The 23,041-nt window shown below is 43.9% G+C and overlaps 1 protein-coding gene across 1 annotated transcript in view; it reads left to right on the forward strand.

The window, feature by feature from the left end:
* Nucleotides 1–22,437, forward strand: part of LOC311035064 (short transient receptor potential channel 5-like) — a gene marked incomplete at both ends in the record, with an annotated part of 95,687 nt that extends 73,250 nt beyond the window's left edge. Inside the window, 6 exons of the mRNA XM_084043144.1 lie at nt 8,931–9,126; nt 12,929–13,138; nt 15,327–15,368; nt 17,681–17,770; nt 21,163–21,784; nt 21,866–22,437. Coding sequence (XP_083899270.1) covers nt 8,931–9,126; nt 12,929–13,138; nt 15,327–15,368; nt 17,681–17,770; nt 21,163–21,784; nt 21,866–22,437 — 1,732 coding nt within the window. The remainder of the gene's footprint in view (nt 1–8,930; nt 9,127–12,928; nt 13,139–15,326; nt 15,369–17,680; nt 17,771–21,162; nt 21,785–21,865) is intronic.
* Nucleotides 22,438–23,041: the final 604 nt, after the last annotated feature.

Here is a 23,041-nt window from a genome sequence, read left to right on the forward strand (position 1 = left end):
GGCTGGGATCTGCCAGAAGTGTGGGGACGGAGAACTTGGCAGGTGCTGCTGGCAGGCCTCCTCGCTGAGTACCTTTTTTTTTGGTACACAGCCTATTCTGTGAACGTCTGAAGGTTGCTGTTTCCTTCTCTTTGTTATTATGACCCCGGCCGGGGAATTGAACCCCTGACACTCTAACCACAAGGTCACTGTTAACACATCCACTGCCAAGGGCTAATCTCAGAATGTACTCACCAGTGCCAAGGTTTTTTTGTTGTTTTTTGTTTTTTTCACGTCGCCATAGACCTTGTTAAAATCCATTAAAGTGAGCTCTGCTTTGTTTACATACATCGCCGACATCTGCCTGCGTCTAGCAGTGCAGACCACGTGTCAAACGGGGCAGCCATGTTTGAGTTCTGACCGTTTATGTTAACATGGGAAATGCGAGGAGAAAAAACTACAAGAGCTAAAATGGAGTTTTAGTGTGCGCCTTAGAATGGAGGCCGACGGGAAACGAAAAACGGGATCGCAAATAGTTCCGACTTCCGGTGGTGTTACACTGAAATGTGCCGTACCTAAAATTGAATTAAGTTTTTTTTTTTTCGAAAAAAAGGAAAAAGCACCCGGACCGTAGGGCTACGGTCTCGGCACTTAACAGTTACATTACATTACATTACATTACAGTCATTTAGCAGACGCTTTTATCCAAAGCGACTTACAATAAGTGCATTCAACATAGGTAGGGAACGAAACTACTAATCACCAGAGGTCTTAACACTGGCATGACTGGGGTTGCATTATCCTACACACAGCCTGCTAAACGGTCAATTTGGACAAGAAATCAAGCTCTGCTATTGGTTCCTGTCTCACCTCTTTGGACCAGACTGACTGACACCTTCTCACCCACCCAGTGGGGGGTTCCATTGTCTTTTAAATAGCCATTCAACTCCACTCTGCTCAGTCAGTTAGCTCACTCACTCTGTTGTTGCAGGCAGAAACATTTTAAAAAGTAGTAATTTAGTAGTAATGGTAACTGCAGATTCTGTAAAATGTTTATAAAAAAGCGTATAAAACAGTGCAATCTGTAGCGTCACATTAAACTCTTGAGGGAAACATGGAGCCTATATGAACACATGGATATCTCTTGACAAACCAATATTATATTATATAATATTCACATTATTGTCTGAGCGTAAAGCTCTCATTCTATCAGCTGTTCACGCTGACAGAAACGTCTCCTCTCCTCCTGCCTGTCAGCGTAACAAGAGAACACACCGCTATGTTCCACACATGTGCTCATTCCTGCTACTCCTGCGCTAAATATCTGATCTACAAACATAAAACAGTCGCTGGCTGACGAGCCCTCTGCTTGTAGATCAGTACTGTTGGCGCAGCATTGGGTTGCCAAATTTTGCGAGAGAAATGAGCAGTCAGGTCTATGAAAATGTTACTGCATGCGTTGTGCCCTGACAAAACAGTGAGGCATCAAACCATTGTGGGGTTTATAGCCGAGGCTAATTTGCAACGACAGTCCCTGGTTAGGCCTTTTTATATAAATATTCACCTAATAAAAAAGAAATTACGAAAGGACATGGAGCTCTAATCTAAACAAGTATGAAAATACATTTATATCTGCAAAGTAACTAAAGTTTTCAAATAATTGTAGTGGAGTAAAAGTACAAGATTTGCCTATGAGCTGTAGTGGAGTAGAAAATTATTACCATTATAATGTAATTATATATATAATAATAATAATAATAATAATAGAAAGACGTGGAAAAACAAGCCCAAAGTCGCTTAGAATAAGCAGACATGGCAACATGGCCACAGCAAAGTCTGCTGTCTACGGGCCGCTCTGTGGGGGGTCTCGAGGTGTAAAGTGCTCTAGGGAGGGGGAGAGAGGGGGAGAGCGATCAATTTAGCCGAAATAAAACGGCTGGGATGGGATACATGGTATGTATTTCATATTTATAATGAGTTAAAAAAAAAAAAAAAAAACGGAGATGGTTTGAAACATATATTTAGGAAAAGTCATGAAAGGGGAACTTTCTCAGAGCTTCCTGAGAGAAGTTAAGCCACTTTCAATTCTCAAAATCGGTCCCATTGATTGCTTAGTCACGCGAGTGTTAAGTGCATTTCCTGTAAAAACAAGCAACCAAGAGTATACCTAGCGCTAAGGTAAAAGTGCAATATATCAGCTATCTACTTTCATAAACACATGAGATAAAATAGCCAAATCAAATGAGCACGAGCTAATAGATCCAATACAACAATACAACAATAGCTCCTACAACTAGTTAACAACAAGTAGGCCAGGCAAAGAGGAAGGGTAGTGTTTCCTGAAGAGGTGGGTTTTCAGCCTGCGGCGAAAGATGGGCAGTGACTCTGCTGTCCTGACATCAGTGGGAAGTTCATTCCACCACTGTGGGGCCAGAACAGAAAAAAGTTGTGACCGTGTCGATCGACCAGAAGGACCGTTGAGTGGCGAGGGAGTCAGTCGCCCCGAGGTGGCAGACCGGAGTGGTCGGGCAGGGGTGTGGGCATTGACCAAAACCCGGAGGTAAGAAGGAGCTGTTCCTTTCACTGCCCTATGGGCTAGCACCAGGGTTTTAAACTGAATGCGAGCCGCTACGGGGAGCCAGTGCAGAGAACGGAGAAGGATAGTTGTGTGAGAGAACTTGGGGCGGTTGAACACCAGACGAGCCGCAGCTTTCTGAACAAGCTCCAGAGGTCTGATGGCAGATGCCGGAGCACCAGCCAGGAGGGAGTTGCAGTAGTCCAGGCGGGAGATGACAAGAGCCTGGATGAGCACCTGGGCTGTCTTCTCCGTGAGGAAGGGGCGAATTCTCCTGATGTTGTAGAGGAGGAATCTGCAGGACCGTGTCACTGATGCGATGTTAGCCGAGAACGACAGTTGATCGTCCAGGGTCACACCCAGATTCTTCGCAGTCCGAGTTGACGTCACCACAGCGTTCTCAATGGTGATGGCCATGTCTCGGTGAGGACAGCCCTTCCCTGGGATGAACATCAGCTCGGTCTTGTCCAGGTTGAGCTTGGATTTAACGGACCGTAGGACTACGTTCTTGGCAGTTAATGTGTTAAGGGGTTAAGTGTCTGTGCTCAGGGACACCTCAACACATTGCCCGGGGCCCGAGAATCGAACCTTCTGTTTCCCAGGAGGACTCTATACCAAGGGCCCAGCATCCGCGTTTGAAATTGAGTCTATATAGGAAGTGACAGTTCATATGAATGGATGTTTCGCTGTTTTACCCCTGCTGGTGTCAGAAAGAATTTCTCTCAATGCAAGTGGCTGTTTTCTTTCCAAACTTTAGACTTGATTTTATTACCTTAATAAACATTGTCATGAATACTATATGCTTCCAAGTCTTAAATTAGTTAACATAGCGTCACAATCGTTTTAACCACTTTGGCTATTCAAAAATAGCAGATATACAAGCTCATAGCGCGGCACCGAGTGCCGCGCTATGAGCTTGTAGATCTGCTATTTTTTTTTTTTATCTTTCAAATGTGTGCATATCCTTGAATATATATATTTGTTTTTAAAGCGAACATTTTTAACTCAAAGCTTTGTTTCTGGGGGGGGGTCCCTGGCACAAAACATTTTCAGATGGCGGTCCGCGGTCAAATGTATATCGATTTAGGGGTCCTTGGTATGAAAAAGGGTTGAAAACCACTGCTCTATACCCATTCAGCTATGGCCACGACGAGTGGTAACTGATAGGGCTAATGAGTGTTATCAGCCCCAGGGCCCTGAGCCAGACCATTCGTCCTGTTGACCCAGACCATTAAGTCCTCTCTGATGGGACTGATAACAGAACCAAAGGGACCGATAAGCTGTATCAGCTCAGAGTTCACGGCAGAGGAGACACTGGACTGTTATCTCCATTTAATCAATTAATGGCGAGATACATCACGACAGCAGTGAAACTTTTCACTACTCGACCCCGACCCGTACGAAACACAAGGCTCCGAAAATGCCCGAATGCTAAAGTAGTTTGGCCAATTGCTACAGTAGCATTCCTTCACCCTCACCTTTGACGGCATCAGAGTGGGACAGTGCCTCAGGGGCGGGGGGTCCCTGCTTCATCTCTCTCTCAGCTAAGGGGTCCTTGGCCTGGAAAACATTGAAGACCCCAGTGTGCGTGCTTATTGGCTTGACAATTGTTGTCATACTATGACACTGCAGCACCGCAAAACAAAGAACTATGGCATCGAGACTTTCTCAACTGACTTCTTTTTTACTTAAGTAAAACTATCAATACTGCAATGTAGAAATACTCTGTTACAAAGTGAAAGTCCGGAATTCTAAATCTACTTGAGTAAAAGTACAAAAGTATTGGTTTCAAAATGCACTCATTATGCAGAATGTCCCATTTTACAAGTTTTCAAATGTATGAATTGAATAAAAATTGGTATCTTTCAAAACTGGCCTGAAAAATCAGGAGACCACAAGGGGAGGTTCATGCAAATTCCCATTGAAAGGGAGTGTCTCTCTCTCTCTCTCTCTTAAAATATACTTAAACCAAAAGTAAAAGTACTAAAATGTTTGAAAATAGCCGATCTACAAGCTCACAATGCGTCGCATCGCGGCGCATTGTGAGCTTCTAGATCTGCTATGTTCAAATGGCTGAAATGTATGTAGAGCTGAAGTGGGTAATGTATGTTTTGTAATAATAATCAAAACCTACAAAGTAACTAGTAGTAGTGGAGTAAAAGTACAATATTTGCCTCTGAGATGTACTGTAGTGGAGTAGAAGTAAAAGTACTGCACATTTTAAATACTCCAGTAAAGTAAAGGTATACCTCAAAATTGTACTTAAGTATAGTACTTGAGTAAATGTACTTAGTTACCTTACCACCACTGCTCGAGGCTTTCTCAACTGAATCACAGCAGTAGTGCTGCTGATACATATACATATCATAGCCCTGCATCTGTTGTGAAAGCCTGAGGCCACAGCTTTTAGCTTTGCAACGTTTTTTTGTTGTTGATGGAATGATTTGTTGCCGGGGTCAGAAAAATCATCAATAGAATCGTAAACTTCGCCTTTATGCCTCTGAGCCAATCACAGCCGTGTCGATGTGATTACAGCTTCCCCTCTAGTGTGGTATTTTTTTTACTGAGGTTGGTGTATGAGTTGCATGATGCAATTCATTATAGAATGTATACGCACACGCGCACGCACACGCACACGCACACGCGCACACGCACACGCACACACACACACACACACACACACACACACACACACACACACACACACACACACACACACACACACACACACACACACACACACAGAGAGAGAGAGAGTAATACATGCTGAATATTTAATGAAGGAAAAATACAAAAGACTCAAGAAAAAAATTCTCTTTCCCTACGTCTGTGTGTGTGTGTGTGTGTGTGTGTGTGTGTGTGTGTGTGTGTGTGTGTGTGTGTGTGTGTGTGTGTGTGTGTGTGTGTGTTAGGGGTGTGCCGATATATCGTCCCGCGATATATCGCGATACGTTTTCGTGACGATATGTATCGTTTTGGGGAAAAAAATATCGTTTTGAAAAAAAAAAAAAAATGTTTTTTTTCTTCTTTACACAATCATAATAATCAGGCATGCAAACAGCGCCGAGGTGAAAAGGGTGACAACATGTTGTTTTTTTCGGATCAGGTGTCACACTATTGCCCTATTTGGATTCAAAACATTACATTACATTACATTACAGTCATTTAGCAGACGCTTTTATCCAAAGCGACTTACAATAAGTGTATTCAACATAGGTAGGGAACGAAAACTACTAATCACCAGAAGTTTTAAGTACATTTCCTGCAAAAACAAGCAACCAAGAAAGAGTATACCTAGCGCTAAGGTAAAAGTGCAATATATCAGCTACCTACTTTCTTAAACAGATGAGACAAAAATGGCAAAATCAAATGAGCACGAGCTAAAACAAATAAGTGTATCGACTAAACAAGATCCAATAAAACAATACAAAAATAAAACAAGAGTTCGTACAACTAGTTAACAACAAGTAGGCCAGGCAAAGAGGAAGGATAGTGTTTCCTGAAGAGGTGGGTTTTCAGCCTGCGGCGAAAGATGGGCAGTGACTCTGCTGTCCTGACATCAGTGGGAAGTTCATTCCACCACTGTGGGGCCAGAACAGAAAAAAGTCGTGACCGTGTCGATCGACCAGAAGGACCGTTGAGTGGCGAGGGAGTCAATCGCCCCGAGGTGGCAGACCGGAGTGGTCGGGCAGGGGTGTGGGCATTGACCAAAACCCGGAGGTAAAACGGCTATTGTAGCTGAAAAGCTACAAGTTTGCATGTCTGAATAATGCAAAAACAGAATTATTTGTTTGCATTTGCTTTTTTTCTCCCCCATATATTTTCATAATACAAAAAGTGCGTATCGTATCGTATCGAAATCGTATCGAAGTTGTGAGCCCAATATCGTATTGTTTGGTGAAATTAGTGCATCGGCACACCCCTAGTGTGTGTGTGTGTGTGTGTGTGTTTGTGTGTGTGTGTGTGTGTGTGTGTGTGTGTGTGTGTGTGTGTGTGTGTGTGTGTGTGTGTGTGTGTGTGTGTGTGTGTGTGTGTGTGTGTGTGTGTGTGTGTGTGTGTGTGTGTGTGTGTGTGTGTGTGTGTGTGTGTGTGTGTGTGTGTGTGTGTGTGTGTGTGTGTGTGTGTGTGTGTGTGTGTGTGTGTGCGCGCGCGTGTGTGTGTGCGTGTGTTTCTCTCTCCGTCTCTTACCAATTGTCACCTCATCAAATATTCAGCATCTACAATATGTCTCCTATTGTCACACAGTGTGTGAGAGAGAGAGAGAGAGAGAGAGAGAGAGTGATGGAGAGAGGAATAGAATGATAAATAGAGAGAAGGAGAGAATGAGAGAGAGAAATAGAGAGAGAGAGAGAGAAAGAGCGATATGTGTCTCCAGGCTGGTGTTGCATCACTGTTCCAACAACACAATGAAAGAGGGAATGAATCATGGGATGGAGGGAGGGAGGGAGGGAGAGAGAGATGAGGTGTTGCAGAAGAAACGAATGTACTCTCTCTCTATATCTCTCTCCAGTGGTGGAAAAAAGTACTCAAATGTTTTACTTAAGTAAAAGTATCAATACTGCAGCGTAGAAGTAAAAGTCCGGAATTCAAAATTGACTTGAGTAAGAGTACAAAAGTATTGGTATCAAAATATACTTAAAGAACCAAAAGTAAAAGTACTAAAATGTTTGAAAATAGCAGATCTACAAGCTCACAACGCGACGCATCGCGACGCGTTGTGAGCTTGTAGATCTGCTATTTTCAAATAGCCTATGTATAAAATAGGGCTAAAGTGGTTAATGTATGTTTTATAATGTAATAATTTATATCTGCAAAGTAACTAGTAACTTAAGTTTTCAAATAATTGTAGTGGAGTAAAAGTACAATATTTGCTTCTGAGATGTAGTGGAGTAGAAGTAAAAGTATAGACAATTGGAAACATGTACTTAGTTCCTTTACACCACTGTAACTCTCTCCCCATCTCTCTCTTACCCCTCTCTCTCCCCAACTCTTTCTTTTCCCGACTCTCTCCCTCTCTCCCTCTCTCTCTCTCTCTCTCTCTCTCTCTCTCTCTCTCTCTCTCTCTCTCTCTCTCTCTCTCTCTCTCTCTCTCTCTACAGCATTCTCTCCTTTCATCTCTATCTCCTCTTATGCCTCTCTTTGAATGCTCCACTCCTCTGATAACATGGTAAATGGTGCAGTTATTACAGTGCCTTTATCCCAAAGCTCTTTACAGTGGGGGCATTGCAGCACTTCTCACACCCATTCACACAGCACAGCCTGCTCAGAGGGAGCTAGTTAGGTGTGTTGGGTGGGTGTCTTGCTCAAGGACACTTTGGACACTAACCCCACAGGGGGAAGCCAATCACCCCTGATTGAACTGAGAGCCAACTCCAATTCCCAAGCAGCCACTCTACTACTTCAGCAACTAACACGCCCCTCTCATCTCGTCTTCACCTCTCTCTCTCTCTCTCTCTCTCTCTCTCTCTCTCTCTCTCTCTCTCTCTGGGTACATCCACACATGAGCGTACGCTAACGTGCAACGCTACGCTACGTGACGCTAGCCCCGTCCACTCTCATGTTAAGTTAAAAACCGGAAGTTCCGGTCCGTTTTTTCCTATAACATGGGAGTGGACGGGACTTCGGACTTTCGGGCGTACAATTGCACGCCAGCGTGCGCTCATGTGTGGATGTACCCAGCCTCTTATTCACCTGTTTCCTAAGCTGTGTGTTTTCCACTTCCTGTCGATTTGATCCAATGAAATCCAATGAAACTGGTCAGATGACCAATGATATCCAATGAAATCGACAGGAAGTGGAAAACACACAGCCTAGGAAACAGGTGAATAGCAGCGGCCGTCCCTCAACGCAGGTTCACATGAGCCAGGTGCTCTGACGCTTTGATTAGACAGCGGTCTGTTATTGAGTAATCTCTCAAGAACAGATTCAGAGCTGCGCTACCGGATCTGTCAGGAGCCCCCGTCAGAACGCGTGAGCGTTGGCCTACAAGTGGGCGTGCCTTCAGATCAGGAAGCCCAGAGTCAAATGCAAAAGTGAAAAACGCTGGGGTCGCTGTTTTTCCTTTTTATTTGACGATGGTTTGGTTATTGAGTTCAGCGGTCATTATTGAAAAATAACAGACCGCTGAATTCAGTGATTGAATTCAGATTCAAGCATTCAACCAAGCTGTGTATTAAGACTATAAATAACTACTTTGGAGCCATTGGAACACAGGTTTATTTTTTAGCCTTCTTAAAAAGTAATCGTTTTGGACATACATACTGTACAAGGCTTCCACACGACAGCGAACCACTGTTACTAATTGTACCCCTCTCTCTCTCGCTCTCTCTCTCTCTCTCTCTCTCTGTCTCTCGTCCATCTCATCTCTGTCCCGCAGGTTATTTGAGACGCTGCAGTCTCTGTTCTGGTCGGTGTTCGGCTTGCTCAACCTCTACGTGACCAACGTCAAGGCTCGCCACGAGTTCACCGAGTTCGTGGGAGCGACCATGTTCGGAACGTACAACGTCATCTCTCTGGTGGTTCTGCTCAACATGCTCATAGCCATGATGAACAACTCCTACCAGCTTATAGCTGTGAGTATAGCTATACTGTACTACAACTATTAACCCATTAAGACCTGGAACTGTGTCATTTTTAGATTTGAGCTAAAAAGCATTATTTTACACTTTGGGCTATTCAAAAATAGCAGATCTACAAGCTCGTAGCGCGGCACCGAGTGCCGCGCTACGAGCTTGTAGATCTGCTATTTTTGAAAAATCGTGAAAATGTGTGCAAATCTTTAAATATATATATTTTTTAAAGCGAACATTTTTAACTCAAATCGTTGCTTCTGGGGGGGGGGGGTCCCTGGAACAAAATATTTTGATGGGGGTCCGCGGCCAAATACATATCATTTTGGGGGTCCTTGACATGAAAAAGATTGAGCATCACTGATATAGAAACATACGTTTTTCAGAAAACTGCTGAGAATTAGGAGACATCGGCTTCAGGTCTCAATGGGTTAAATTAGTTAGTTAGTTAAAGTTTATTTCGGTCATAAGCCATATACACATAATTATGACATTTCGTTGTCTAGTTGCCACAGTGCCAGCGATTTTTGAGTGTTTTCATTCACCTTTGAAAAATCATAGAATATTATTCTTCACAGACCCGCCGATCGCGATAAAAGACGCAGCGGGGTCTCGTACACTCTGAGAAAAGAAATTGGCCAGCCGCGATCGTCCATTCCATATATAATATATATATGGGCATATTATGGGCAGTTGAATGAGGAGTGGTTTTCCCCCACAGCAAAAGAAAAAGGCGTTTTCATTTTTTTCTCAAACAGGAAGTAAACGTGCTGTTTTTTTTTTTGTGATCACATGGTTTTGAGAACAGCGCCATCTGGTGGATAAACACTGAAAACACCAAAACATGTCAAACACGTCAATGGCACTGAAAGAGCTAAGCATATGTGTTCAACCAATAGAGCACCGAAGTCTGACGTAAGTTACGCATCCTACCTGGGTCGCGGTTTACCCCCCCCCCCCCCCCCCCCATTCTGAATTCCCATAGACAAATTTAATATCGTGTAAAATAAGAACGGTGTTCCAAAAATAAACAAATGACTCTTATGGATATGAAGCATCAACTGATGGTGAAAAAAACGCTAATGTTACTTCCGCCGAATTAGTTACATTTTCGCCAGAAACAGACTGTATCAAATATAAGTGACTGACTATCATAAACGATACAGAACCTCCTCCCTGACGATATCGCCGAGACAGTTTGTTTATTTTTGGACCACAATTCTTATATGAGACGATTCTAAGATGACCCAATGTTATTCTCCATAGAGAAATGACTTTACGACCCAGGGGATGAGCGAGTGATGTCAGGACTTCTGTACTCTATACCTGCTCATTTTAGCTTCAAACAGCCTCTGAATGCAGAGTGGGAGTTGATTGCTGTGTGCTTTGTATGCAATTAGCACAGTTTTTAGGTGAACTAGATCTTAAAATGTTAAGGTATTCAATGTAATAAAATGTTTATTAGTTGGTTCATAATAATCTGTTCTAGTTATTATTCTTATAGCTCTCTTCTGTAATATAAATAACTCCTACCAGCTTATAGCTGTGAGTAACTGCACCATACTGAATTGTACTACGACTATTGAAGCCATGCTCGAGTGTGTTTAACGACCACTTGAACCCCATGCTGCCTCCCTATGGTGGGCTTGCACGGTGCAGTTGCAAACTCAGGTCAGTCTTTCTAAATATAGAGGGTTGAAGTGCATTTTTTTAGTACTAGCATGTCACTCTTCAGAGTCAGAGGCGTAGCCAGAACGCTAGCATAGGCTGGGCATACAGTAGGCAGGAGCGGCAGACCGCGTGCGCTTTGGTTTGGCGTTTTGGTTACTTTTTTTGCGGGTTTGTTACGGATTTGGGATACTTATATATGCACTGTTATCAAAATGGCTGAATATGATATAAAACATGTAAAGAAATAAAACATATATATCATTTTTGTTTTTGTTTTTTTGTTTTAGTTTTTTTGGGGTGGGCGCAAAAACGAAATGGGTGGGCCCAGGCCTACCTATGCCCACCCGTGGCTACGCCCCTGTTCAGAGCCCAGCGTGAAGTTCCACATTTCCCGCTCTTTCTTAACTCATTCACTGTCTTTTGACGTCTGTAAATCAGAGGCCCAGACTGCCAAAGACGTCTTTTGACGCCTGTTGTGTTTTTAGTTTTGTGTGTTTTCTTTTGCTGTTTTCTTTGTAAAGTACTTTGTAACCCAGTTTTGAGAGGCTATATAAATAAAGTTTTATTATTATTATTATTACTAGACCATACCCGGTCGACGCATCCGTGGGGGGATATGCGCACATGATCTGGCAACCCGGGAGGCAGTTCGTCCCATAGCTGGGCAGCCCCGTAACCATGGCGACAGTGTTTGACACAAAAACGCTAATAATAAGCTGAGATTTGGTGAAATTGAAAAACGGGCTTCACAGTTAAGTTCAGATGGTAATGGTCAATGGCTGTATGCAAAATCAGAGCAATTGCTCCAGCCACTGAGGAGAACCGGGTAGCTTCACCTACTCACCACTACGCCCTTCACTACGCCCTTACTAGAATTATAGTATGATTATTATTATTAGTTTTTACACTAGATGGCGGTCTTCGCTAAGATATGATTATATATAATATTATATAGATTGTATATAAGATATATAATTCTCAGTCACACACAGATCCAGGAGATCACGTGATCTCAATATCTCCTCCACCATTCACTTCCTGGTTAGCATATTTAGGGAAACGGCTGTATCTTGCCCTCCTTGTTTTAGTTATTTTGTTTTCTTTCGTGGAAGCACAGAGAAAACCTCTGTGTTAGAAAACCTCTGTGTTAAGCAACAATTGGGGGATCGATCATACTGGAGATAAACATTCTGTGACTAGTTGAAAAGGGCTTTATTTATCTATTTACTGCGGCAGTACATGAGTTAAGAGAGGAGAGAGAGAGAGAGAGAAAAAAAAGAAATGTAATTTCTCCTCCTAAATATTTATTGAAATCAATATTTTTTAAATACTTGATTGACATAGCCTACAGAACTTGATTTGTTAAATTAACTGTTGCAACCCTTCTGTGAACTATGCAAGGGATAATTGTCAGCACGCTGGTCGTTGTTGAAAAAAAAATCCCGACAGGATGATTTTTAAACAACGCTGACTTTATCCCGCTTATTACACGGCTACTTAATAAATAAATTGACCCAAAAGTAACAACAAAACAAAGTATTTCCTTGCTTACGGCAATGAAAGTATTCCATAAGTGGTGCGCTGGGCGAACACTGTCGCCTCGGAAAACAAGGAAGTGCAGTGGATCAAATAGAATACATTTTTGGTTTTGGTCTATTTCTCTCTTCAAATGTTTTCAAAAACATTCTTGAGAGCAACGTTTAGTTGTAAATGACATGGTGTGTTTGTGTACATGGCTGCCTGGCTGGATACAGCGTAGCATCAAGCAGCGCAGGTTGATTTGAGCAGGTGCTCCGAGTCTTTGATTAGACAGGTTGATTTGAGCAGGTGCTCCGAGTCTTTGATTAGACAGGTTGATATGAGCAGGTGCTCTGAGTCTTTGATTAGACAGGTTGATATGAGCAGGTGCTCCGAGTCTTTGATTAGACAGGTTGATATGAGCAGGTGCTCTGAGTCTTTGATTAGACAGAGGTCTGTTATAGAGCTCACCGGTCATTATCAAGAAATAACACACCGCTGAATTCAGCGATTGACCAATCAGAATCAAGCATTCAACCAAGCCGTGTAATAAACTACTGTACTGTACTGTACTGTACTGTATACTCACCCCCCCCCCCTCCCCCCCTTCTTACAGGACCACGCAGACATCGAGTGGAAGTTTGCGAGGACCAAGCTGTGGATGAGCTACTTTGACGAGGGTGGGACGCTGCCCCCTCCCTTCAACATCATCCCCAGTCCCAAGTCTGTGTGGTACCTCATCACCTGGATCCACCACAAGCTGTGCCGCCGCGGCCCGGGGCCCGACGAGGACCCGCACAAGTGTGCCAACCTCAGAGAGTTCACGGTGAGTTGATGGGCGTTCAACACGCGCACGCACGCACGCACGCACGCACGCACGCACGCACACACACACACACACACACACACGCGCGCAATTGTAACACACCAGTGGTGGAAAAAGTACTCCGATATTTCACTTAAGTTAAAAGTAGCAATACCGCAATATAAAAATGCCCTGTTACAAGTAAAAGGCCTGTGTTCAAAATGTTACTTGAGTAAAAGTAGAAAAGTATTGGCATCAAAATGTACTTAAAGTACTAAAAGTAAAAGTACTAAAATGTTTGAAAATAGCAGATCTACAAGCTCACAACGCGTGGCATCGCGACGCGTTGTGAGCTTGTAGATCTTTCAAATAGCCTATGTATAAAATAGGGCTATGTTTTATTATACTATCATGTATGTCTGCAAAGTAACTAGTAACTAAAGTTTTCAAATAATTGTAGTGGAGTAAAAGTACAATATTTGCCTCTGAGATGTAGTGGAGTAGAAGTAAAAGTATTGAAAATTGGAATTACTCCAGGAAAGTAAGAAATACCTCAAACTTTTACTTAAGCACAGTACTTGAGTAAATGTACTTAGTTATTTTACACCACACACACACACACACACACACACACACACACACACACACACACACACACACACACACACACACACACACACACACACAGAGCGTTGATCAGATTGGTACAGTGTGAACCTATGTAGGCTGATGGCTTACATAACACAGCTGGCTTCAACTGAAGTGAATGCACACCAGCGTGCGTGTGTGTGTGTGTGTGTGTGTGTGTGTGTGTGTGTGTGTGTGTGTGTGTGTGTGTGTGTGTGTGTGTGTGTGTGTGTGTGTGTGTGTGTGTGTGCGTGCGTGCGTGCGTGCGTGCGTGCGTGCGTGCGTGCGTGCGTGCGTGCGTGCGTGCGTGCGTGTGTGTTGACAGAATAACAGAAAAGCAGTCCAGGAGATATAGAGAGAGAGAAACACAATCAAAGGACAATGGAAATAAGCTCTCTACCTTGTTTTTGTGTTTTATCTTTTTGACAGTATGTGGACAGGCGTTGTGAGTTTGTAGATCTGCTATTTTTGGCTAAAGTTCTCCTCAGAAAAGGGATGCTAGGGTTCAAGTGATTAATGTAAAACAAAAATCATGTCACACAAAGATTTGGCGGACCCCCTGTATTAACTCTGAGGACCCCCTAGGGGTCCCGCACCCCCTGTTGAAGACCCCTGAATATGATATCAAGAAACAAGAAGCAAAATACAAAAACATTTCTATGCGAAGCATTTTGATATGCAAAAGACAAAGAGAAATAATATGACGATTATCAATATGAAGATTATAAGACAGTGAGCAACACTGAAGTGGGACCAAACAGGGACCAAATCACAATACAGTGATGGCCTACCTACACCAATTGTTAGGTACTGTAGGCCATTGGTTCTCAAAGTGGGGTCCGGGGACCCCCAGGGGTCCTTGAGGGAGTTCCAGGGGGTCCCCAGCTAAATGATGGAGAGTTAGGAAAATGAACCCTTATGGGTCTGTAACTCAGAGAGTGTACAAATGGAACCAAATGGACCCGTTAGGGTCCATTTGGTTCCATTTGTACACTCTCAGAGTTAAATTAACATTGATTTTACAATATAAATTGGGGCCCCGGGGTATAAATGCCATTAAATGGGGGTCCGTAGCCTAATGCATGTAAAACTGGGGGTCCTTGAAATTAAAATGGTTGAAAATCACTGCTAGAGCCGTAAAAATCTTCTCTTATGGGGGTCCTTGGCATATCTTTTCAAATGGGGGTCCGCGGGCTAGTAAGTGTCAATTTGGGGGTCCTTGACATGAAAAATTTTGAGAACCACTACTGTAGGCTAAAACCAAGACCCATATGATGGGATGTGATACAGTCACAAGAGCAGGTGAAGACTATCTAAAACACAGGCAAAAGGGGAACCATTAATAGACAGAAAAGAACAGCAAAATGCTGGAAATGGCAGCAGCGCTACGAGGCCCTGAGTGTCCATATTCTGTGATGCAAAATCACATCTGGCGTTTTTTTTATCTGGTTGCCGATAGTTAAAATAAAACATTTGATTAGAGTTTTAGAAGAGCGCCTTGGGTTTTTAGCTCTGATGGATACACAGCCTTAATGTCATTTCAATTCGTTTGTTTTACATGATGTCCTTTTCCTTCTTCCAGGAGCGTCATGCAGACAGTCTCATTCAAAACCAACACTACCAGGTCAGTACCGTGTTTGTCTGTCTCTGTGTGTTCCTGCATGGCATATAGACCACGTTTGGAGACAGATGTTGGACATGAAACCAGTTCATTGGCGTCAGCATGTCAAATTGGGGACAGAATTGGTGTCAATGACGATCATAGGCTTCAGTCCAGTGTTGATTTTGACAGCAAATTTTGATTTAGTTTTGAATAGTCTTTTAAATAAAATGCCATTTCATTTTAGTCATATTTTAGTCACCTGAAATGTTTTTCTGTTAGTCTAGTTAATTATCATAAGATTATAGTCGCCTAAATCTACAGTTGATATAGTCTAGTATAGATATATGTATATAGACTAAAATGTATTTTGGCGGTGCCTTGATGACATCGTAATGGCTGATTTTACACTTGGTTACATGCTGAAAATAGCAGATCTACAAGCTCGAGCTTGTAGATCTGCTATTTTCAGAGTGCAACACCCGAGCGCAACCAAACATAAAATGACTCGTCTTTTAGTTCTACTGGATCTCTTCTCCACTAGTCCCTCACTAACATTTTAGTCTAGTTTTTATTTGTTGATAAAATTGTCAGTATATTAATCTTAGTTTTAGTCATCATACAGTCTATTCATTTAGTTTTTATCTAGTTTTCGTCAGTGAAAAAAAGTAGTCGACGAACATTTTTCGTCATAGTTTTAGTCGACACAATCAGAACTGGTTCAGTCAGGAACACTCACTTCATAAATGAGATGTAATCATTTATTGCAACAATTAAATGGAATACAGTTATATTTGGTGTCGTGCCAGCAGCAACAGTGGTTCCTTGAGGGGGGGGGGGGCTCCAAGTGGACCTCGTATAAGTCTGTAACTCGGAGAGAGTAGTACTCTCTCAGAGTTAACCCATTAAGACCGGGAACGCATCTGTGTGTGTCATTTTAAGATTTCTTTGGCTATTCAAAAATAGCAGATATACTGTACAAGCTCATAGCGCGGCACCGATTGCCGCGCTATGAGCTTGTAGATCTGTTATTTTTGAAAAATCGTGAACATTTGCGCAAATCGATTGAATATCGATTTTTTTTTTAAGCAAACATTTTTACCTCATCTTACAATTTCTGGGGGGGTCCCTGGAATAAAATATTTTTAAAAGGGGGTTGCTGACATGAAAAACTGTTAGGATTTTGAAGACATTTGTAGAATCCCCCAGAAGCAAATATTTGAGTTACAAATGTTCACTTTAAAAAATATATATATTCAAAGATTTGCACAAAATGTCCACGATTAACACACAAAAAAATAGCAGATCTATAGCGCGGCACAAGAAATCTAAAATGACGCAGATGCGTTCCCGGCTTGAATGGGTTAATAAGGATCCTTGAATTCAAACGTCGTCGCAGCATTGATCAAGTGGAGGACCGGATTGTTGGGGAGATTGGTTTGTGTAGGAAAGCGTGGCTGATTAGAAACATGTGTTCAATCAGCAGACTGACGGAGTGATTACAGCCGAGGCGTGTGACTCCCGTGTCCCGCACGACACCAGCGGCGTGCTCCGTTTAGGGGGAGGGGCTGTGGTGGGAAAAAGTACCCACATTTTGTACTTAAGTAAAAGTATCAATACTGCAATGTAGAAATACTCCATTACAAGTATAAGTCTGGAATTCTAAAAAAAAAGTACGTATAAAAGTACAAAGGTATTGGCATAAAAATGTACTTAAAGTAGCCCTACCAAAAGTAAAAGTACTCATTATGCAGAATGTCCCATTTCACAAGTTTTCAAAAAATAAATCATTTGAAAATAGCTGATCTACAAGATCACAAGATCACAAGATCTACTTGTGGATCGGCTATTTTCAAATGGTCGAAATGTATACAGTAGGGCTGAAGCGGTTAATGTATGTTTGTAATAATTACAAAATCTACAAAGTAACTAGTAACTAAAGTTTTCAAATAATTGTAGTGGAGTAAAAGTACAATATTTGCCTCTGAGTGGAGTAGAAGTGAAATTACTGGAAATTGGAAATAATCAAGTGAAGTATAAGTACTTCGAAATAGTACTTAAGTACAGTACTTAAGTAAATGTACTTAGTTACTTTCCACCACTGGGGAGGGGTTCGGGGTAGACGTTGGGGTTAATTAATTGAACGGATGGAAGTCAAAGCAGACTTCCCCAAGATTTTTGCGAAACCGCGCGTGTGCGTGCATTTGAGCGTGCTTGTGTGTGTGTGTGTGCGCACGCGAGCTTGTACTGTATGTGTGTGTGAGCACGTGACGTGACTATATATTTGGATGTGGGTGAGCGTGCGCGGCGGTAACCATAGCGACTGTCTCCAACAGGAAGTGATCCGCAGCCTGGTGAAGCGGTACGTGGCGGCCATGATACGCAGCGCCAAGACGGACGAAGGACTGACAGAGGAGAACTTCAAGGTGCGTGTGTGTGTGTGTGTGTGTGTGTGTGTGTGTGTGTGTGTGTGTGTGTGTGTGTGTGTGTGTGTGTGACGTGTGTGCGTTTGTGCGTTTCGGTACACGCGTCAGGGCTGCCAAATGATGTTGCCATATTTCAACACTAATTGAATTATAAAAAGTGTAACATCTCTTTATAGCAGCTGTCTTCCTTTCAACCGGAGTAGTGCAGCTCTGTTGTTGTGCATGTGTGTGTGTGTGTGTGTGTGTGTGTGTGTGTGTGTGTGTGTGTGTGTGTGTGTGTGTGTGTGTGTGTGTGTGTGTGTGTGTGTGTGTGTGTGTGTGTGTGTGTGTGTGTGTGTGTGCATATACGTGTGCTTAGAGTATCTTTGTGGAACAGTGGAAGAGCTCAGTCCGAGAGAGAGATAGAGAGAATAATTAAAGACGAAAGAGAAAGATGAAAAGGTCAGAGAAGAGAATGTGGAGGAGAAAGACTCGGTCAGGATGATGTAATCTCTCTGTCTTTCTCTCTCTCTCTCTCTCTCTCTCTCTCTCTCTCACTTTGCATAATCTATTGCTACCCTCTAGTGTGTGTGTGTGTGTGTGTGTGTGTGTGTGTGTGTGTGTGTGTGTGTGTGTGTGTGTGTGTGTGTGTGTGTTTGTGCGCGTGCGCGTCTGTCTGTCTGTCTGTCTGTCTGTCTGTCTGTCTGTCTGTCTGTCTGTCTGTCTGTCTGTCTGTCTGTCTGTCTGTCTGTCTGTCTGTCTGTCTGTCTTTCTGTGTAAGTGTGCGTGTGTGCTCGCGCGCATGTGTCCGTGTGTGAACACGACGAGTGCATAACCTCCTCTTAAACTGCTCTCAAACTGACAGCCTCTCCTGTTCTCCACTCATCTCTGTGTTTGTTTTCGTGGTCAACTCATTTATCTGTCATTCTGCTCTCAGTGCTCTTCAATGAGTCACTGTTCAGCTGCTGTGGAATCACTCTGACCTGACTGGAAGAGTGTCAACATTCATGTCACATTTCAACAGTTTCCTGAAGCTTGTAAAAGTGGAATATAGGGTTTGATATGTGAACTAGAACAGGAGTATTTCCAATTTTCGATACTTTTACTTCTACTCCAACATCTATATCTCAGAGGGAAATATTGCACTTTTTACTGCATTACAATTATTTTTTTAAACTTGAGTCACTAGTTACTTTGTAGATTTTGATTATTATTACAAAAAACATACATTAACCTAGCCTGGTTCCAGACCATAGACCCCGCCCACTCTCTGAGTGGACTGCCTCTCTTGGCCTGGTGTTGTAAATGTGAACCTAGGATTTATTCGGTACAAAAAGTACCGTCCAATGAGAGTCGGAGGTGAGGGTGGGTCTAACGACAAGCCAATCAGCGAATATCTGCTGAAACAAGCTGTGTGATGGCGTCAGATGTAGGCGGATCCGAGGATCTCTTGTCTAATCCCCTCCCTCTTGTAATCTCCGACACTGCAGCCAATGTCAGACTGAAGCTCCACGCAGCTTCAGGCTGATAATCAGATAATAAATATAACTAGAAAGTACTGTTCCTGAAGAAACAGTGTGGGATCGCTAAGAATGTTGCAGGTATTGAGTATTGATAGTGTTAGTAGTGTTATAGGTTTGAAAAGTTTGAAAGGTTTGAAAGGTTTGGAAGGGTTTGAAGGGTTTGAAAAGTTTGAAAGGTTTGAAAGGTTTGGAAGGGTTTGAAGGGTTTGAAAAGTTTGAAAGGTTCTAAAAGTTCTAAAAGTTCTAAAGGTTTGAAAGGTTCTAAAAGTTCTAAAAGTTCTAAAGGTTTGAAAGGTTCTAAAGGTTTGAAAGGTGTGAAAGGTTTGAAAGGTGTGAAAGGTTTGAAAGGTGTTAAAGTATTAGTGTTAAAAGTTTTTTAAAGTGTTGGCAGTGTTGAATAGTGTAAAATGTATTTTTTTTTTAGGGTAAAACAGTGATAGCTAGGGTCTAATAGGCGGTTGCTAGGGTCTAATAGGTGGTTGCTAGGGTAAAACAGGTGGTTGCTAGGGTCTAATAAGCAGTTTATATGGTCTCATATGCGGTTGCTAGGGTGAAACTGGTGGTTGCTAGGGTAAAACGGTGGTTGCTAGGGTCTAATAGGTGGTTGCTATGGTATAATAGGTGGTTGCTAGGCTCTAATATGGTGTTGTTAGGGTATAATAAGCAGTTGCTAGGCTCCACTGTGGCTAAATGGCATTTCTCCATTGAAATGAATGGGATTGTTTTAGCAGTAAAAAGTGAAATATCTTTAAAAGTACAAATTATTTCAAAAATTCAAATGGTAGCCAATATGTCCTAAGTAGGCTGAACGTTATAGAGTTGGAACAGAGTTTCTAGCTAAAAGTATGAATTTCCCCATTGAAATGAATGGGATTTTTTTAGCAGTAAAAAGTGAAATTTCTCTAAAAGTACAAATTATTTCAAAAATTTGAATGTTAGCTGACATGTCCTGAGTAGGCCGAACGTTGAATAGTTGGAACGGAGTTTGTAGCTAAAAGTATGAAGGACTAGTTAGCCGGCAAAAAACGGTGGGAATATATAATAAACAGTGGCAATAACATTAGTGTGATCGCTTTAGCGATCCCACAACTAAATAATCAAACATTAACCACTTCAGCCCCTATATACATTTTGGCCATTTGAAAATAGCGGCTATTTTCAGCCGCTAAGCCGTTTTACAAGCTCACAATGCGTTGCGTTGTGAGCTTGTAGATCTGCTATTTTCAAAAGTTTGTTTTTCATTGTATACATTTGAAAACTTGGGACATTCTGCATAATGACTACTTTTAATTTTGTACTTTAAGTATATTTTGATGCCAATACTTTTTTACCTTTACTCAAGTAAATTTTGATTACCGGACTTTTACTTGTAACAGAGTGTTTCTACGTTCCAGTATTGATACTTCTACTTAACCCATTAAGACCTGGAACTGTGTCATTTTTAGATTTGAGCTAAAAAAAGCATTATTTTACACTTTGGGCTATTCAAAAATAGCAGATATACAAGCTCATAGTGCGGCACCGAGTGCCGCGCTACGAGCTTGTAGATCTGCTATTTTTTTTTAATCGTGAAAATGTGTGAAAATCTATTTTTAAAGCAAACATTTTAAACTCAAATCTTTGCTTCTGGGGGGGTCCCTGGAACAACATATTTTGATGGGGGTCCGCGGCCAAATAAACATAATTTTGGGGGTCCTTGGCATGAAAAAGATTGAGCACCACTGATTATAGAAACATACGTTTTTCAGAAAACTGTTGGGATTTAGGAGACATGTAGAATCGGCTTCAGGTCTCAATGGGTCAAGTAAAAAATTTGAGTAATTTTTCCACCACTGAGTATTAGTCTCTCTCTCTCTCTCTCTCTCTCTCTCTCTCTCTTTCCATCCATAGGAGCTGAAACAGGACATCTCCAGCTTCCGCTATGAGGTCCTGGATCTCCTCGGAAACCGCCGGCTGCCGCGGCGGAACTACTCGTCGTCCAACGAGCCGCTCCGGGACGACGGGGCGGCGGGGGCCTCGGAGGACGACGACGACGACGACGGCGGCGAATCGGCCGCCGGCGACGTGGGAGGGGGCGGGGCCAGGCGGGTCCACACTAGGTCGTCGTCGTCGAGGGGCGTGACCTTCGTGACTCCGCCCCTGGAGGAGGAGGACGAGCTGGAGGAGGAGGAGCGCACGTACAGCGTGACGGCCCTGGTGCGCTGCATCGCCCCGGGCATGGTGGGGGGAGGGGGAGGGGGGGCGGGGGAGGGAGGGGAGAGGGCGAGGGTGGGGGGCGGAGGCTGGGCGGAGCAAGAGGAAGCGGAGGAGGAGGAGGAGGAAGGCAAACCAAAGAGCAACGGGCTGAAGACGGCCGTCCTCCCCCCGCCTCCCACCGCGTCCTCCGCCCTCCCCCCCGCCACCGCCATCCTCCCCTCCTCCTCCTCCAGCTCCTCATCCTCGCTGTCCTCCACGCTGGCGCGCCTCCAGAGGAGGCTGACCCACTCCTCCTCCTCCTCTTCGTCCTCCTCCCGCCCCAAGAGAGCCGACTCTTTCTCCCACCGGCTCTCCTCCTACCTGTTCACCTCTTCTCCCTCCTCCTCGTCGTCTCTAGCCACCTCCCCCTCCTCCCCGCAGCCCAAACACCGCCGCAAGGCTCTGCCCCTCCCCCGCCTGCCGCGCATCCTCCTGCCACACCCCCCGCCCTCCTCCTCGTACACCATTTCCGACGGCCGGCTCGCCGGTTTTGGCCACGCCCACAGCCACGCCCACAGCCACGGCGTCCTCATGACGACGCAGAGTGACACGCGGCTCAACGAGGTGGGCGTGGCCGACCCCGCCGCCGCCGCCCTCTTGGGCACCCTCCCCCGGCCTCAGGGGAGCAGGGAGCGGGCCAACAACAGCGCCAACGGGCGGGACTCTCTCCTCCCCATCCCCTTGCCCCTCCCCCTCCCGCCCCCCTGCCCCTGCCAGTCGCTGCACTGCCGCTCCAACATGTCGGAGTCCAGCGCGCGCCTCCTGGACCACTCGTCCAGCGAGGACGTGTTCGAGGGCGTGGGCGGCGTGCGCATGATGGCGGGCGGCGGCTGGGTGGGGCCGTGCGGCGACGGGGACGCGATGGCGGAGGACAGAGACGGCGGCGGCCGCGAGACGGTGGCGGAGGAGTCGGTCACCACGCAGCTATAGGAGGAGGGGTCGGAATCCGGGAATGGGTTCAATTACATTTTGGAACCGTTTTTCCGGAACCGGTTTTATCTACACTGTCGGAGCTGGTGAGTGGACTTCACGTCTGATATACAAGTACAATACTGGTGGTTCTGAAACTCTTTTTTAATTTCAAGGATCACTATAACTCTTGAGAGAGTACAAATGGAACCGAATGGACCCGGAAGGGTCCATTCGGTTCCATTTGTACTCTCTCAGAGTTACAGACCCGTAAGGGTTCGTTCAGTTCCATTTGTACTCTCTCAGAGTTACAGACCTGTAAGGGTCCAGGAATCGCTAAAGGGAACCGTTAAGGAATCGGACCATTAAGAGGGATCCTTAAGGAACCGGAATCGTTGAAATCCCAAAGGATCCCCAACCTCCTGCACTCTCTGATCCAGTTTCTCTAGAGAGAGAGAGAGAGAGAGAGAGATTGGGGGATCCTGTGGATAAAAGAGAGGTGTCTGGAAGGAGAGATGATGGGGAGAGAAAGAGAGTAAAAAGCGACAGCCAGAAAGGACATCTCAGGACTCTCTCTCTCTCTCTCTCTCTCTCTCTCTCTCTCTCTCTCTCTCTCTCTCTCTCT

Source organism: Gymnoscopelus microlampas (assembly GCF_963454915.1).
Source record: "Gymnoscopelus microlampas genome assembly, chromosome: 19".
NCBI lineage: Eukaryota > Metazoa > Chordata > Actinopteri > Myctophiformes > Myctophidae > Gymnoscopelus > Gymnoscopelus microlampas.